This window comes from Macrotis lagotis, chromosome 8 (genome assembly GCF_037893015.1).
Source record: "Macrotis lagotis isolate mMagLag1 chromosome 8, bilby.v1.9.chrom.fasta, whole genome shotgun sequence".
Taxonomy (NCBI): Eukaryota; Metazoa; Chordata; class Mammalia; order Peramelemorphia; family Peramelidae; genus Macrotis; species Macrotis lagotis.
The window spans coordinates 134,069,092-134,088,310 of NC_133665.1; the positions used below are offsets into that span (position 1 = coordinate 134,069,092).

The 19,219-nt window shown below is 42.2% G+C and overlaps 1 protein-coding gene across 1 annotated transcript in view; it reads right to left on the reverse strand.

Moving 5' to 3' along the window:
- EEFSEC (eukaryotic elongation factor, selenocysteine-tRNA specific) overlaps positions 1–17,873 on the reverse strand; it is a 305,088-nt gene extending 287,215 nt beyond the window's left edge. Inside the window, exon 1 of the mRNA XM_074198418.1 lies at positions 17,491–17,873. Coding sequence (XP_074054519.1) covers positions 17,491–17,797 — 307 coding nt within the window. The 5' untranslated portion in view covers positions 17,798–17,873. The remainder of the gene's footprint in view (positions 1–17,490) is intronic.
- Positions 17,874–19,219: the final 1,346 nt, after the last annotated feature.

A 19,219-nucleotide genomic window follows, 5' to 3' on the forward strand; every position in this document is an offset into this window, starting at 1 on the left:
TCTGTCATGGCTCATGTCCACTGAGTACAAGAAGTCATCTCCCATTTAAAAGTAGATGTTTTACAAGACCAATGTGGTCATTTGTTTGGTTTGGCTATGCACACTTGTTACAAGAGCAATGTTTATCTTTTTTTTTTAGTGGGGGTAGTGGATTGGAGAAAGAGAAAATAGATTTTTGTTAACTCTAAAAGATTAAATTAAAAAACCCAACCTATGTTCATTGCAAACTCATACTTTATCCAAGGCCTCTTGAAGATGCTTGGTAATTACACAGTAAGCACTTAATGAACATACTTTTTTAAAACATGTGTTGCATTGAACATGTCTTTTATATCCCAACTCATTTCACTTTGGGGAGATAGGACACTGAGTAAAGAAGGCAGAGTATAATAGAAACAAGAGAGATAAAGGGTTTAAGGGACAAGGCAGCTTGAAGCACAGACGAGAAGGTTCTGAGATCTTCAGAGAGGGAAGAAACAAGGCCTCATTAAGTATCTGCTGGGTGCCAGATGCTATTCTAAGGGTTTCAGAATTAGTATTTTATTGGATTCAGGCCTAAGGCCACTGGAACACCAGCTCCTCTGCTACTTGGCCAGCTACACCCAAGACCTTTCCCATCAGGCTGCAATTTTTTTTTTTAAGATTTTACTTAGAGTTTTACAATTTTTCCCCCTAATCTTACTTCACTCCCCTCAGCTCTGACAGAAAGCAATTTGCCAGTCTTTACATTGTTTCCACAGTATACAATGAACCAAATTGAATGTGATGAGAGAGAAATCATATCCTTAAGGAAGAAACATAAAGTAAAAGAGATAGCAAGATCAGACAATAAGATATCAGGGTTTTGTTTTTTTTTCTAAATTAAAGGTAATAGTCCTTGGTCTTTGTTCAAACTCCACAGTTCTTTCCCTGGATACAGATGGTATTATTCTCCATTGCAGACAGCCCCAACTTGTCCTTGATTGTTGCCCTGTTGGTATGAGCAAATCCATCAAGGTTGATCTTCACCCCCATGTTGCTGTTAGGGTATACAATGTTTTTCTGATTCTGCTCATCTCACTCAGCATCAGTTCATGCAAATCCCTCCAGGATTCCCTGAATTCCCATCCCTCCTGGTTTCTAATAGAACAAAAGTGTTCTATGACATACATATCCCAAAGTTTGCTAAGCCATTCCCCAACTGAAGGACATTTACTTGATTTCCAATTCTTTGCCACTACAAATAGGGCTGCTATGAATATTTTTGTACAAGTGATGCTTTTACTCTTTTTCATCATCTCTTCAGGGTATAGGCCCAGTTGTGGTATTGCTGGATCAAAGGGTATGCACATTTTTTGTTGCCCTTTGAGCGTAATTCCAAATTGCTCTCCAGAAAAGTTGGATGAGTTCACAGCTCTACCAACAATGTATTAGCGTCTCAGATTTCCCACAACCCTTCCAACAATGATCATTATCCTTTCTCGTCATACTGGTCAGTCTGAGAGGTGTGAGGTGGTACCTCAGAGACAGGCTGCAATTTTTAAAGAGTATTTGAACCCCCCCCCCATCCTCAGTTCATAGGAACCTGCACTTTCCAACTTCCTAAATGGCTCAAATTCCTAGAATGTTTTTTCATAAGGTGCTCATGTCCTTGAATAAAGGTATAATCTGGGTTTGCAGTGGGGTTTTTCTTCAAAGATGTGTCTGAGGCAGCCTCAATCACTCACTAATATTATAACTAATATTATAAATGAACTGACATGAAACAGGTAGGAGAAAGCTCCTTCCCTTAATCTACTTCACTTCTCTCAACTTCCTTCTTTCTGCTAATATGTCACCATCATCAGTTACTAAGGCTTAATGTTTCAGCGTAAATCTTTTGACTCTTCCCTCATTCAAACTCCCTACAGGCAATCATTTGCTGAGTCCTTCTCAATTGCACATTCATGATGTCTCTCTTTCCATCCCTTCTCTCTATCTCTATGGTAGTTCAGGCCCTCATTATTACTCACCTGGACTAACAGAACATCATCCTAAGTGATTTCTCTGCCTCCAAAGTCTCTTCTTGGCAAACTATTCCTTAAACAATAACCAAGATGATCTTTCTAATACATGGATATAATAATATCTTATTACATCTAATCTATATCTATGTTTATCTAAATCTTTAATTCTTCTAAATACCTATATTTATCCTTAGAAAGATAAACATAAATAGCTAAAAATAATCTTACCATACACTCTCTCACCTCCACATTGTGTATGTATGTATATATACACAACATACACTTCTCAATAAACTACCCAAGTCCATGTCTCCAAAAGACTTCAGCAGAATTATCTAATAACATGACTGTGATTGGTAGAAAGGAAATTTGCGTACTTTTAATTGTAACATTTTGATTGTGTTACAGCAACATTGTACAATGTATTTGGCCTGAAATTACTTCCTAAATAGGAAGTAAATACTAAATAGTAATGTCTTTACACTATAGCAATTAATCATTGTATAGAATATTTTTGTCCCTGAATTTGTTCATGCTCATGCAACCATTCCCTTAATTCCTCTACTACATTCACTGTTGAAATCTCTCTGCTTCCTTCTAGACCTACTACAAAGGCCAATTCCTCTACAGGAAATTCACTGACCACATCATTCCAAACTCTCTTAAAGCATCTAACTGTACACTTGTCATTTGCCATTCTTAAGCATGCTTGACAAATATAAACAACTTTTTTTAGATTATTAGTTCTTTGAGAAATTTACCATTCTCCTGTTGGGGGGGCAGGGAGAAGCCCCCATTCCATAGTACCAGATCTCTTGCCTAGTCTCCTGTCTTCCACAGAAGAGGAAAAACATCACTCCATCAAGTCACCAGCCTCCTCTCTTCCAGAGAAGAGGAGAAATGCCATTCCAACAAGTCTTCTTCTTGGTCTCTTTCCATGGAAGAGGACTACATAAGGAAGAGGAGTGAGAGAGGAGAAAAGAAGGATAACGCCATTCTTTTGGCTCCCAACTTGTGCCCTCACCTGAGCTGCCAAACCTGAACTCATTCCTAAATGATTAACAAACTTTCACCTGGTCATAGCCTTCCCATTCCAGTAATCTTGAACTCTCATTGACATCTCCAAGTCCCTTTCCTACTTCCCTTAATCCAAATCCCTCCTCCTCAATGTCTCACTCTAAAACTACCCATTCCTTTTCCTATGCCCTCTGGAATGCCTGCCAACTCCAAACTTGCTTTTACCAAATCTTTTTCTTTCTATCTTCTGGCTCTCCCCTGAGGAGACAGCCTCCCTGGCTTCCCTTTCTAGCTCTGGTAGCACCTTCACTCATCCTGATGTCCTGGTCAAGATAGATTCCTTCTCCCCCAACGACACTTCCAATTGTTTCCTCTATCACCGTCACCCAGTGGTCTTCAATCCTTTGAGGTTCATTTAATTCATATCTACCACCTAATCAAAATTGTGGTACCCATTATCTATTGATCTACAGGACAATACACTTCTTTCCTCAGTGAACTAAGTGTGCTTAGTTCACCCCCTCACTGCCCAAGTGCTCAACTTGATCATTCACAGGACCTGTCTCTCTCCACCTCTGCTACACAGAGAGATGGCCACAGCCCAAATGATGTCATCCCACAAACATACTTTCAGGTGTATGAACTCTGGAATTCCATTATTTGATCACAATCTGTTGTCATTCTACTTCTCCCTCTGCCTTGTAATCCCCAATCCTGTTTTTTGCCTTCACTAAGATCTCAAACTTCTTGACCTCTCATTTCTTTCCCAGTTCACCATTCCTGCATTACCTATACTTTCATCTCTTTCTCATTTTGACCCCCATGATGAACCAGTTCTATTCTACACTGTCCTTTTATCTTGAGTGTACAGAAGAGGGTAATATCTCCTTATCCTATCAACCATATTGCCCCTCCAAGCTTCAGTCTTGGATTAGTCCCACCATTTACTATCTTCATTCCTACTCACAGGTTGGTTAACAAAATGAAAGAAAATCACAAAACCAGGCTGACTGAGTCCACAAATTTATGTTACATAATCTCAACAGGGCTCTAACTATAACAAAATAATCATTTTATATCTCGCCAACTGAGCACTAAGCACAGAAGCTCTTCCAGACCTTTTCACAGTTCCCTAAACCTCCCAGAGTTCCTCATCTCCCCACCTTCCTTGATGAAAATATTAACTCATTTTCCATTAGAATAATTCAGACCATTCACCAAGAGTGAATCAAGACAGTGAAAATGCAACCAAAGCTCTTCTCCGTTCCTCTTCATTTTGATTCACGCAAATGACCTCTGGCACTATCTCCTCCTTCACTATTATTTCAAAGAATGAAGACCCTTTTCTCCAAGAAAAATCCTTCTGCAAGCAAAAATCTCATCTTCAGCAGTTGATCACTCTATCATCCCCACTATCTCACCTATTTTCCATCTCTCCATATCTGCTAGCTACATCCCTATTGCCTAAAGATATATGTATATTCTTTCTCCATTCTCAAAAATACCCTATCGTGATCCATCCTTCCTCACTAGCTATTATCCCATATCCCTTTTGCCTTTTGGGCTAAGCTTGGGAAGGCTCTAAGTGATACCTTTACTTCCTTTCCTCTCTAACTCTCTGAAGTCCAACTTCCTACCTTACCACTGAACCAAAATTATTCTCTCCAAAATTACTAATGATCTCTAAATTGCCATATCTAATGACCTTTTTTTCCTGATATCCTTCATGAACTCTTTGCAGTCACTGATTCTGTCAGGCACCCTCTTTTTCTTTTGCCTCTGGTCTATTTTGGCTGTCTTCCCACCTGTTGCTCCTTCTTAGTTTCATTTGCCAGATCTTTATCTAGACCAAGCCTTCGGCTCTATCCTGGGCCCTCCTCTCTTCTCTCTCTAAAGTATTTCGCTTGGTGATTTCATCAACTCCTATGGATTCAATTATTATGGCTCTGCTGATGATTCTCCAATCTAATTATCTAGGCCTAACCTCTTTCCTAACCTCCAGTCTCACATCTCCAACTGTATACTAGACATTTCAAATTGGCTATCTTTATCTTGTTCAGTCGTGTCCAATTCTTCATGACCCCATTTGAGGTTTTCTTGGCAAATATACATTTTCTTCTACAGTTCATTTACAGATGAAGAAACTGAGGTAAACAGGATGAAGTGATTTACCCAGGGTCACACTGTCAGTAAAGTGCCTGAAGATCTGAATTCAGATCTTCCTGACTCCAGGCTCAGCACTCTCTCCATTGTACCACCTCGATGTCCAGAAGTTATATCCTTTATATAATCTATTTTTACCTGTTTGTTTTCATATCATCTCTCCTATTAGACTGTGAGGTTTGGGGAGCTGGCACTACCTTTTGCCTTTTTATGCATCCCCAACACTTAGCATGGTGCCTATCTAGTCCATAGAAGGAGCTTAATCAATGCTTACTGGCTGACTGAGAGGGGGAGTCATGTTGATTTTCATCTTTGTAATTCCAAGGCCATGAATATAGTAGTACCTTAATAAGTATATGTTGAATTTAATCAATGCAACGGCTTTGTGTCATGCTCATTTCCTGATCCTGAAGCTCTTGTACAAGTTCAAAAGTTCTAGCCCTATCTCGGTATCAGGTCTGAATTAATGCCTTTACTTAAAAGACCTCCAGTAGCAAAGTGGAAACAGACACATGAGACAATGCCCTTTGAAAGCAATATCAGCAACCAAAGGTGACAATGAAGCTAGGATTCTGAAGCCATAAGGTTAAAGGTTCACAGAGGCAAAAAAAATTACTCAACTACAAGTGTCTTCAAATTTCCTCCAACATATTTAGACAACCAAGGTCAAGCTGAAGATTCCCAGTCAAAAAATCCTCAATACAATACAGCCTCTGAACTTCATGGAGCAAAGGAAAAAAAAAGAGTGGGGGGGGTAAGAACCTATTTTCTATCTTTTTTTTTCAATGACCTTTGAAAAGTCATCCCTTAATTCAAAGTCAACCTGATTAAGGATGTTTAAAAGCAGGTTCTCTCCAATAACACAAAAGCCATGAATGTTTGGGGGGGGGGGCCTCTGCTGAGGTCACCATGTACTCCCACATTAGTGTGCTGACCCTCTGGAGGGCATGAAATTAATCATCAGTGAGTCAGAAATCTGCTACTGGTTAAACTACTTTGCTGCGGCAAAGTGGCCTTAAAATGAAATCTGAGGATTGAATTTCTATTGGAAGATTAACTTGTCTAACCTCTCGGCAGGCAAGTTTCCCCTGAGGCTGAACCTAGTTGGCGCAGTTCAAGACGCTGCTGGAGGTAAGTGTGCAGAAGGTGGACGATGACTCCCAGTTAGAGGTTCTCAAGATGATGATGGTTGTTTTACCAAAATTCCAGAAAGCTGACAATTCATACCACAACCTAAAAGCACGGGTGAAAAATCTGTGATGCAAGGATCAGAACCTCCTTTTAGTTTACTTCATCACAAAGACATAGGGGAAGAGAATGCTAACTTTTTCATTGTTAATGCACCCCCACATACACCTCAATATGACTTATTCAGATGTTGCAAAGGTAGAAACTATATAATATTCACATTGGTATGACAACCAGCTTCTAATCTTTGGATCTTTCCAAGGTCTTTGATGCTTTATAATACTAATAATTCAAATTAATAAAGAGCTTTAGTTTTGTGGAGTATTTATCTAAGGTACAAAGGCTATTTTTGAATCTAGGCTAATGGTTCAAATTAGAAAATTAATCCTTGGTCCACAGAATATGCTTGACCAAACCAATCCTTAACTGTGGAAGAGAAGTATTCTGGTCCTATCTCAAACATCCAAGATGAATTTCCATTTATTTCCTCAAACCAACCCAGCTCATTCTCAAACACAGGGTCAATTTTGGTGAATGAGAGGCTGTTCTGAAATTTCCAGCACAGGGAAACATAAAGGCAACTAGATTTATAAATCAAAAGACCTGGATTTTAGTCCTGACTATCTTTTACTAAAGAAAATTGGGAAAAAAATCACTAAGAGGATCATATGGAATAAAGAATTTGAACAGTTATATAAGAGAAAAGTATTATTTCAAGAGTCTCTAGCACCAGCCCTGAAGTCAGGAGGATCTGAATTCAAATGTGGTCTCAGATACATAATTACCTAGCTGTGTGACCCTGGGCAAGTCACTTAACCCCATCACCTTAACAAAACAAACAAACAAAAAAGGGTGAGGTAGGTGTCTGAAAGCCATACCAGATCATATGACCTTGTGCTTGTCATCTAAGCTTCAGGTAATTCCAAGTTTCCTAGAATAAAATTGTTCTAGGTTCAAGAAGTTGATAGAAACAGATAAAACAATCTCTTATGGCAGGATAAGTCAACTCTAAAAGTTCACATAACAATTTTAAGGAGAAAAAAATGTTAGGTTTATCTTTGGGTAGCACCTGTGTGCCACTAAATAAATATCCTCAGGAAGCAGATTAGGAAATTACTTTAGTCTTCCTGAAGGCACCAAAGCAAGAAAGGCATCATCATCATCATAACGTAAGAGATATGAAAATAGGTAAAGTCAAAAAGAAAAGGTTTTTTCTTCTACCAAGAAGGATTCACTGCCATTAACTGTTCCTCTCCACACACACACACACACACACACACACACTCCCTCATCATCCAGCCAACAAAGATAACTCTGAAGCAAGACTAATGATCTCAAGACACATAAAAGTCAAAGTGACAAGTACAACAAACAAATAAATTAACCCAATGGAAAATATCATTAGAAATAGAAGTTGGGGCAGCTAGGTGGCGCAGTGGAAAGAACATTGGCCCTTTAGTCAGGACGACCTGAGTGCAAATCTGACCTCAGACATTTAATAATTACCTAGCTGTGTGGCCTTTGGCAAGTCACTTAACCCCACTGCCTCGCAAAAAAAACAAAAAAAAAAAAAAAAAAACCCAGAAGTCACAATTTCCTTTAGTTTCAAAGTCCAAGAACAGCAAGAATGGTTATTCCCAGGAATTCCTAGACTAAGCTGTTTCCTAGATCTGAATCTAGGTTTGCAACTTTCCCCTGAGTCAAATCTTTACATTCTTTTTCTCCTCCTCCCACAACTTGTATGTGCCTTAAACTCTGCCCCTTCAGTAAGGTCTGTAAGACCTTTCTGCCTAACTGGCTCCTGATTCCTCCTCTATATCATTCCCATTAAAGTGAGAGCTTTATGAAGGCAGGCAGTGTTACCAAGGCAGTGTCATAATACTTTTAGCATAGAGTGAACATTTGACATGGTTTTTCATTCATTTGATCTTACTTGCCTTCCTTTAAAAGCAAAAAGATTACAGTTCCAAAGAGACTTGATTATACAAAGAATCCTTTCTATATTCACTGGTCACTCATGGCTACAGGAAAATTCATTTATCTGGGAGCTAGAAGGAAGTCTGGAGATCATCTGGTCCATTGTCTTAATTTCTTACATGTGCTAACATAAGTAGCTAAGCTACACTTCAGTGGTGTTTTCAGTTTTATAAAGCACTATATCTATAAATCTCTATATGCAAAATCTCATCTGATACAGAAAATAGTCATGTGAAATGGATGCTTTTTCCTCTCTGTTTTAGAGTAAGGACACTGAGAATGAGAAAGACTTGCCCAAGGTAACACAATTGCTAAGTATCAGAGGCTTTGACCTCAGGTCTACCTTGAGTCCAGCCTCAATACTCCACCTACTTTGTTATCTAGCCATCTATTATTTGTCCAAGGTCACCCAAATAGTAAGAAATAGGGTCAGGATTCAGATCTAGGCCCTCTGATCTCCCTGCAAAACACCCAAATCTTCTGAACAACAGTCATTGCTGTTTACAAGAGATCAACTTCTATTCTTTTTCCAAAAGCAGGAATCAGTTCTGTAAGAATAGCTTATATTTACAAAGTGAATAGCAAGAATTACAAGAATTACAGCACCTCAAGTGGCAATCCCCATATGGGCTGCACAGAGGATGTAAGACAGTCTCAAGGCAAGAGTAGAAAGGAAAACAAGACTACACCTTGCCTACAAAAGCAATGATTACAGTACTCTATAGGAAAGTTAGCATAGATGGTTTGGGGAAGAATATGGTTTTCTTTCAGAATTCTTCAACTTGAATTTGCGTAATGCGAATTTACTTAAAACATGAACTGTCTGCAATTCTCAAGAATGCAATGTAAATGTTATTGTATCCTGGACAAGGTGGGCTTAAGATTTGTGTTCAACCTAAGGGATGTAAGGGATAAAACAGAAAGTTGGTGCTAAAATGAAAATTTTTGATATAATTAGTAGTACTTTGGCTTAAAAGCTATTTTTGATTTCCTTCTGACTTTCATTATAACCTTCTAGGCTAAACACCCAGCCTAAAAAAACAGCAAACATCTTTGCATTATTTTCTATTCATAGCATGACTCTAAAAAAATTCTTTGATTTAAAACTTGATATGTTTTGTTCTCAAGGGCAAGCCCCATAAGAAGAAAAATGTACCCAAACAGAATGAAATATGACTACCTGCTTTCATTTTTCTTCTGTTTTGGTTCCTGTTCAAATATTCTGCATTAATTTAAACCTAGGGTTTCATCTCCAATGAGGTCCTGTTCAGGAAATGTCATCAAAAATGTAGCAAGGTCATCCACTGCTCTGCAGTAGGAAGAGCTGTATGCATGCAAACAGAACTCGGCTCTGGAACCTAGTGACAACAGCAAAAGGGTAGCCAAACTTCTGAGGAAACGAAGGACAGCTTCAAGTTCTACATGGAACTATACAAAGTGATGAAACTTTAATTTTAACAAGAAAAACATATTCTTTCTATCGAATACATAATTCCTACTGAAAGTAATGAAATTTAAAAATGAGTGAAACAGGGGGCGGCTAGGTGGCACAGTGGATAGAGCACCAGCCCTGGAGTCAGGAGTACCTGAGTTCAAATCCAGTCTCAGACAATAATTACCTAACTGTTTGGCCTTGGGCAAGTCACTTAACCCCATTGCCTTGCAAAATCCTAAAAAAAAAAAAAAAAAGAGTGAAACAAGAAGAAACATACATCCTGTCAAGTATGTGCCCTGAAATGAGAATAAGAGGCCTATATGTGCTCCCCAAGATGGAAATACAGGACCATGTTTCTCAGGGGGCTGAGAGGAAACCAGATTGCTTAAAAATCTGCAATTCATGGGCTAAATGACCTTGGGAAGATCACTTCCCCTTTAGGAGTCTCCTCCGTGATCTCCTCTGGCAGAGACAGATTTCAAGATCACCAGAAGCCAATCCAGCTTTAAAGTTCTGAGATCCTTTTTAAAAAACATTGTCTTGGGGCAGCCAGGTGGCGCAGTGGATAGAGCACCAACCCTGGAGTCAGGAGGACCCGAGTTCAAATCCAGTCTCAGACGTTTAATAATTGCCTAGCTGTGTGACCTTGGGCAAGTTACTTAACCCCATTGCCATAAATAATTTTTTTTAAAAAAAGCATTGCCTTTATCTAAAGACAAATTCCTATGTATACTCTAAATGTATATCAATTTTTTTTTAATTTTCTGATGTGAATTCTCGTGAAGAGTAGTTGGTGGATAATCTTTAGATGATCCATTCTATAGGGCAATTCCTACAATTCTCTTTTACACTTCCAAACAAAAGCCTGGGAGGTATTTGGTGTTAGGGATTTCAGTCCCTTTGGACTCTGAACCTTTGCCCTAAACTGACACTAAAAGCTTCATTATTTCTCCTCCCCAACAAAGCTTTGTCAGCAGACTTCCAAGGAAGAGGAACTGAGTATTATGTATTACATGACAATAAAATAGCAATACTTGAAGAAATAAAATGGCAACTCAACTAAACTTGATTCTGAACAAGAAGTCATGATGGTGACTGGAAAGCAATTGACCTCCATGATAAGAGGGGTCTGATTGGCATAAAAGGTTTCAGTTAAATGAAAAAAAAGCAAAATAGACTCCCTCCTAAGACCATTGAAAAATCTCTGGTGTATTTACTTTTTTTTCTATGAGGATGTTAGACTAATGTATCATTTTGTGGGTTTCATCTACTCCTACCATGCTAGAGGGCTCCTGCCCTCACCTAGAAGATGACAGAACTAAGCCTAGAGAATGGTCTAAATAGAGGGGAAAGTAAAGTAGGAAACAAAGAAAGGTCCCTATTAGGGAAAATCCAGACTAGAAAGCAAGAGAGTATCGCATTAACACTAAGAACAAAAGACCCAAAGACAATAAGCACAATTTCAAGGCCAAGATAACAGTTTTAGACCTCATTAAGAAGTTGAGGCCAGATGGAATGTCTGAGAGACATGGGGATTCATTCTTAAATGGACTTTCAAGTTCAGAGAGGCTCTAGTTAATGAACAGCAGTCTTCCCTTATTCTACTGACAGAGAAGCAACTCCTACCCTCAGTCAATCTTCTTGCAAAAGTATCATAAGGAAGATCTATTGAGAAAAGATGGAGAAGTCAGTAAGAATTCAATTCTACTACTATTGGAAAAAACTCCAGTCCACTGGAGGTGAACCAGAAACTGGTGAGCCCAGAAACATTATTTTGCGTACAAAGTGCAGCCCAAATGGTGACAAAAGACAACAGAAATGATTATCCCGATTCTTTCTGCAAGCTTCTGTACTCAAATTCAAGCTTTCACCATTCTTTTAAAAATTTAAAATTTCACGAAGTTAATGTCTATAATGAGGGTTAGGATTACCCATTTCATTTACCTATGTTCACTTGAAATTCCTCCAATGCTGCAGATAACCAAAAAGCATAAAGGAAATTTACAGCTTTGCAACAATTTCTCTCAAAAAAAAGAAGATAGAAAATTAATCTACTCAAGGAATAGCAGAGAGAACAGGCATGGTGTAACAAGTGAAGTTCAAACAACACCACAAAGTAAAGCCTAATCTTAACAGAAAGTCTCTCATGATATATCACCATAGAGAAGCAAAATCAAAGAAAAAAATCAAGAGAAAACCAGAAAAACTTGGCAGTGGGAAGAATCTGTTCCTGTTAAAAAAGGTGCTATAAAGGACGGCTAGTTGGCACAGTGGACAGAGCACTGACCCTGGAGTCAGGAGTACCTAAGTTCAAATCCAGCCTCAGACACTTAGTAATTACCTAGCTGTGTGACCTTGGACAAGCCACTTAACCCCAGTGCCTTGCAAAAAAACCTTTTAAAAAAAGTGCCATAAATACCATTATAATCCAATTCAACATCAAAAAGTACCTGCCACATGCCCAGCCCTGTGCTAGTTACTATGGGAAATACAAAAGTGAGAAGCCAGGCCACCACTGCCCATAGAGGTTAACAATCTCATAGAAAGGGAAAAGGCACTGATCCAAAGAACTAAACTACAAGTTAGATTATAAGTACCTAGGAGAAGGCAGAGAGAGCTTTGAGGAGGAAGATATCATAGAGAGGTCTTGATGGGTCTGAGGCAATTGGTGATGCAGTGGGGCTGCTGGACCTGGAGTCAGGAAGACCTAAGTTCAAATCTAGCCTCAGTCCCTAACCAGGTGTGTGATGCCAAATAAGTCACTTAATCTCAATTTGCCTCAGTTTCTTCAACTGTAAAATGCAGACAATAATCACACCTACCTAGCAAAGTTAGCAGGATCAAATCAAACAATATTTATAAAAGTAAAGTGCCTAATACAGCAGGTGCTCTATAAATGTTTACGTAATCCTTTGCTCCTTGAAGGAAGATTTCAACAGAAAGATATTAGGGGAGCATGCTTTTTTTTTGTATTCAAGTTATCTGTTTATGCTGTAGCCCTTTACTATAGTAGGAGTTCTACAGGGATAAGAACCAAGATTTATCTGGAATTTATGTTATTCAGAGCTGGGATAAAGAACAAATAGAATGATAAAATTATGGGATCAAAGATTAAGAACCTGAATCAGGACCTCTGTATGCCTCTAATGCAGTTACAAATGAAGAGGCCTACAGAGGCAGAATGACTTGCCCAACTCCAAACAGGTATTTGTGAAGTGTTTTGCAAAGCTTAAAGCATTTTGTAAATGTAAATCAGGTGCTTTAGTAAATGTTTATTAAATTGAATCATTTCTAGACCTGTGAGACAGCAAAGGCATGATTGGAAAGAGGCTAGAAATTTTAACAAATGAAAAAAAAGTAAGAAGTTCAGTTGCACTAGAACTCAGGAGTCTGAAAGGAAGTGATAGGAGGTAATGCTGGAAATATCACCAGAAGCCCAATTATGAAGAGCTTTAAATACCAAGCAAGATAATTTGTATTTATTTAGAAAATAATGACAATAGCTCATACTTGCATGGTATTTTTATTCAGCAAATTTCTTCACAAGGCTTCTGTGAAATAAATAGTCCAAGTATTCTGCCCATTTTCCAGATGAAGAAATTCTGCAAAAGGGTTACAGGGTCAGTTTTCATAAAGCCAACATAGACACCAGACCAAGAACCTAAACAGGTCACTTAACAACCATACCAGAGGTTTTTCAACTAGATGATGTGGGGAGTCACTGCTAGAGCATGGAAACGGCTGTCCTGACTCATGAATAAGGATTCAGCTCCTCAAGGAACGAATGAGCTGGAGGCAGGAGTCTGGGCAGGAGACTCTGACAACAGTCTGTGCAAGGAAGGCTGTGGGTCTGAATTATGGAAGGTCTAGATTTAAGAGATACTACAGAGCAAAAGGTTCTGATTCATAGGTGGTAAGGAGATCTTGTTTAAAGAAATACTGCTTGAAATAAATAGGCCATCCAAGTCTTGGAAATCTTGCTACACTGGGATTCACCCAACTGTATTCAATGGAATGAAGTCTAGTTCATCACAATGCATCAAGAAGATGTGATCTGGCCTCAAATACTTACTAGCTGTATGATCCTGGGCAAGACATTTGACCCTGTCTGCCTCAGTTTCTTCATCTACAAAAACGAGCTGAAGAAAACAAAACACTTGTGTATTTTTGCTGAGAAAACCCAAAATGGGGTCACAAAGAGTCTTATGTAGCTGAAATGAAACAACAGTAATAATAGCTGAGAGCAATCAAACATTTGTAGGCCTTCTGAAGTACAGGTATTTCATTTATGATTCAAGAAAACGGCATCTTCCCAGGAACATAGTTCAAATCAGAAATATTACAAAAATGGACACGTGTGTATATAGATGCCCATATGTCCTGTATTTACTTGTCTATAAGTATGTTGTCTATTCCTATTAGCAAGTAAGTTCCTTGAGGGCAGGGATCAGGTCACTTTTTTATGTACAATTACAACATATAGGCCACAACTTGTAAAGCACACAGCAGCTATTTAACAAATGCTTGTTGGTCAACCGATCCTATGAACCACAGAACAAAAGCACCACAAGGCAGAAGACTAGTTATTGATTTTATTTGGGCATGTCAATCAGGGTTAAGTGACTTGCCCAGGGTCACCCAACTAGTGTTGTGTCTGATGCCAGATTTGGACTCAGGTCCTTCTGACTCCAGGGTCAGGGTTCTAATCTACTGGGTCAGAGGTGCCTAATTATGAAGGAAAATAACTGACATTTCTGAAATGTGGATGAAGCACATTCCTTACAAGAGCCCTAATGGGAATACTAGGACCCAGAGAAAGGAACATTTTGTTCAGGGTACTCACAGCTAAGAGACAGCGGCCAGAGTCTAACCAAAGCCCTCTGATTACAAATCCTACATTAATGCCAATCACACCATCCTTCCTCCTTGGAAAGAAGAGTCCCAGAGACAGCAACTCTACTGTGCTCCATGGAAAGAGAACTGGCTCTGGAGACAAGAGACCAGAAGGAAGCTGACCTGAGGCAGCCTGCATTTCATACTTTGTAAAACAGATGAAGAAAGGTGAACTATCCAGATAGGTGAGGAGCTTCCACTCAGTATCAGACTTAGGAACTATGCTCACTGGTGGGAAAAGTCAAGAGAAATGACTTCCCCATGGCCATAGGTACAACAATAATTACAGCAGGCATTTCTATACAAGCCTTTAAAGCTTGGCATGGTATGGGGATATGATGTGACATATGATGTTCAAGGTTATGGTACAGCCTGGTGTTATGCCATGTGTCATATGACATTGTATTGTATGATATAGGTCATGTTATTGTGTTAAATGTAGCTATCATGTTAAATTGAGGGTTGTGCTATGTTTTAGTCATGTTATGAATTGCTATGTGTTCTGTTATGCTGTTTTGTTATATCGTATGGTATGTTGTATGTTGCTGTTGTACTAACTTATGATATGATGTGGTATATTCTATGCTATGCCATGTTAGGGTATCTGGTTATGTTGTATTCTGCTACACAGTTATGACCTGCTGTGTATTGTGTGTTGTGTTCTGTTGCTCTGTCATACATTAAGTTGAGGGCTGTGCTATGTTAGTGTTCCATGTGAGTCGTCCTGTGTCTTGTCATGTTGCGTGACATCTTGTGACATGTATGATACATCATACAGCATTCCACATATTGCTGTTCTACTAAATTGCACACTAGGCTATGGAGTGTCCTATGTTATGCTGTGTTATGAGGCATGAGTGTGGCTTGTCACCTGTGTCCCGTGTTCTGTGGCTCTGTCATAGGTTGAGGACTGTGCTATGTTAGTGTTCCATGTGAGTCATCCTGTGTTTTGAAAGCTGCGTGACATCTTGTGACATATATGATACATCATAGAGCATGCTGCATATTGCTATTCTACTAAACTGCACACTGGGCTATGGTGTGTCCTAAGTTATGCTGTGTTATGAGGCATTAGTCCATCTTGGTATGTTTCCATGCAGCATGCTTGTCACCTGTGTTCCATGTTCTGTGGCTCTGTCATAGGTTGCGGGCTGTGCTATGTTAAGTGTTCCATGTAAGTCATCCTGTGTCTTGTCAGCTGCATGACATCGTGTGATATATATGATACATCATAGAGCATGCTGCATGTTGCTGCTCTACGAAACTGCACACTAGGCTATGGCATGTCCTGTGTTCTGCTGTGTTAGGAGGCACGAGTGTGGCATGTCACCTGTGTCCCATGTTCTGTGGCTCTGTCATAGGTTGCGGGCTGTGCTATGTTAGTGTTGCATGTGAGCCATCCTGTGTGTTGTCATGCTGCATGACATCATGTGACATGCATGCTACATCACAGAGTGTCCCGTGGCTGTCACAGGCTGGGGGGTGTGCTATGTTAGTGTTGCACGTGAGCGGCCCTGTGCCTTGTCACGCTGCATGAGATCGTGTGACATGCATGCTACATCACAGAGTGTCCCGTGGCTGTCACAGGCTGGGGGCTGTGCTATGTTAGTGTTGCACGTGAGCGGCCCTGTGCCTTGTCACGCTGCATGACACCGTGTGACATGCATGCTACATCACAGAGTGTCCCGTGGCTGTCACAGGCTGGGGGCTGTGCTATGTTAGTGTTGCACGTGAGTGGCCCTGTGCCTTGTCATGCTGCATGACACCGTGTGCCATGCATGCTACATCACAGTGTCCCGTGGCTGTCACAGGCTGGGGGCTGTGCTATGTCAGTGTTGCATGTGAGCCGCCCTGTGCCTTGTCACGCTGCATGACACCGTGTGCCATGCATGCTACATCACAGTGTCCCGTGGCTGTGCCATGTCAGTGTTGCATGTGAGCCGCCCTGTGCCTTGTCACGCTGCATGACATCGTGTGCCAGTGTCCCGTGGCTGTCACAGGCTGGGGGCTGTGCTATGTCAGTGTTGCATGTGAGCCGCCCTGTGCCTTGTCATGCTGCATGACACCGTGTGCCATGCATGCTACATCACAGTGTCCCGTGGCTGTGCCATGTCAGTGTTGCGTGTGAGCCGCCCTGTGCCTTGTCACGCTGCATGACACCGTGTGCCATGCATGCTACATCACAGTGTCCCGTGGCTGTGCCATGTCAGTGTTGCGTGTGAGCCGCCCTGTGCCTTGTCACGCTGCGTGACACCGTGTGCCATGCATGCTACATCACAGTGTCCCGTGGCTGTGCCATGTCAGTGTTGCACGTGAGCCGCCCTGTGCCTTGCCACGCTGCGTGACACCGTGTGCCAGTGTCCCGTGGCTGTGCCATGTCAGTGTTGCGTGTGAGCGGCCCTGTGCCTTGTCACGCTGCGTGACACCGTGTGCCATGCATGCTACATCACAGTGTCCCGTGGCTGTGCCATGTCAGTGTTGCACGTGAGCCGCCCTGTGCCTTGCCACGCTGCGTGACACCGTGTGCCAGTGTCCCGTGGCTGTGCCATGTCAGTGTTGCGTGTGAGCGGCCCTGTGCCTTGTCACGCTGCGTGACACCGTGTGCCATGCATGCTACATCACAGTGTCCCGTGGCTGTGCCATGTCAGTGTTGTGTGTGAGCCGCCCTGTGCCTTGCCACGCTGCGTGACACCGTGTGCCAGTGTCCCGTGGCTGTCAACGCTGGCGGCTGTGCCGGGGCTGCGCCAGGGCCTGGCCCCGCAGGGCCCGCACGGCGCTCAGTGCCCAGTCCCAGGGGCCCGGCCTCCCGCCCCGCCCGCCGCGCGGCCTTACCGCCGATGATGGTGCGGATGAGGGAGGCGTGGCCGGGGCAGTCCACCAGCGTGAACTGCAGGCGCGCGGCGGGCGGGGCGGGCGGCCCGGGCGGCCCCGCGGGCCCCGGCGGCCGCAGGCGCTCCGGCAGCGGCACCGAGAAGCACGAGAAGCCCAGGTCCAGCGTGATGCCGCGCTCGCGGCTCTGCGGCTGCTTGTCGAAGGCGGCCGTGGAGGCCGTGGTGCTCAGCGCCCGCGCCAGCGCCGTCTTGCCGCTGTCGATGTGGCCCAGGACGCCCACGTTGACGTTCACCCGCCGCTCGGCCATGGCGCTGCCCCGCTGCCCGGAGACCCCCCGGTCCCACCCGCAAAGCGGCCCGGCGGCCGCGCGGCCCGGGCACGTCCGTTCCGCCCGCCAGGGTCCGGCCCCGCCCCGCCGGCCCCGCCCGGCCAGGCCCCGCCCCCGCCCGGCCGGCCCCGCCCCGCCCCGCCCCGCCCCGCCGGCGGAGGCCGCGCGCGGGCCGGGAGCGCGCACTCCTCAGGGCCGCTTCCTCTAAGGCGGCCTTGAACCCTGAGCCCCACCAGTGCCCATGCGCCCACCGCTGCCACGACACTGCCGGCTCTCATCCCCATTTTACAGGGCAGGAAACTGAGTCAGCCCGAAGGCCGCGGCCTTCACCTCGGGGTCACGGCAAAGACCAAGGCCATCCAGTCAGGGAGCCCGTGACTGGGTGTGGGGGAGGGGAGGCTGGGCTGCCTTACCGGCTGCCCTCTGGCCTCAGGGCGACTGCAGAGGGCCCTGGCGGTCAGGGTCAAGGGACTCGCCCAAGGTCACCCAGCTTCTAAGTGAGGCTAAATGAGAATGGGAGCCTTCCAGACCTCACCTGGCGGAGCTGCTGGCTCATCATGCCCCAGAGGGGCTGCCGTTCCCTCAGTGACACCGCCATTACCTACAATTGATCCTACAGATGGGCATGTGCAGCATGTTTACATATACATATACATATATATATATATAATACCTATCTCTGTGTTTAATATATCATGATAGAATAACTATACATTGTGGCAAACATTCAATATTAATGCAATTTATAATGTATCCTAGATTGTATTGCCTATTCTATATGATGAATATGTCATTTTATTATAGATTATGTTGTTTATAATAGACTATTATATGTGTATTGTCAAAGTATAAGAATTACCCTAAGTTGTTTAACTATATTCCTGATCAAAGATTGATTTTCTTAGCTCCTGTCCGGCCCCTAGACTAGTCCGGCCCTTCTTCATCCAGGAAAGAATTCTGTCTTTCTTTATACTTGGAAAGAAGGACTTAAACTCTTAATAAAAATATTACTTCCCTCAGTAAAGATAGCATTTTACAAGGACGGTTCTTGTTATTATCAAATTAAAGAATAATCCCCAGGGAAGTTTAAAGTTTTGTCCACTCTTGTTATACAGATTCTGTTCCCCTCTCCTTGCTGCCATATAAGTTTTCTGATCACTCTCAGCTTACTGGTGACCATCTTTAGATGGTCTCCACCTATAGGATTTTGTCCATGAATCCCAGAGAATAAAAGTTTAGGTCTAATCTATAGTTTTTATGTTATTTTTAATTTGATATTTTAAGGTTCTGTTATAAATGGCCCATAATAAAAAAAACTTATTTTGGCTAATGGCTTTTATTAATTTTATTAATTAGTTAATTAATATTTCTGCAGGAATGATCAATTTACTCTTGTGGGAA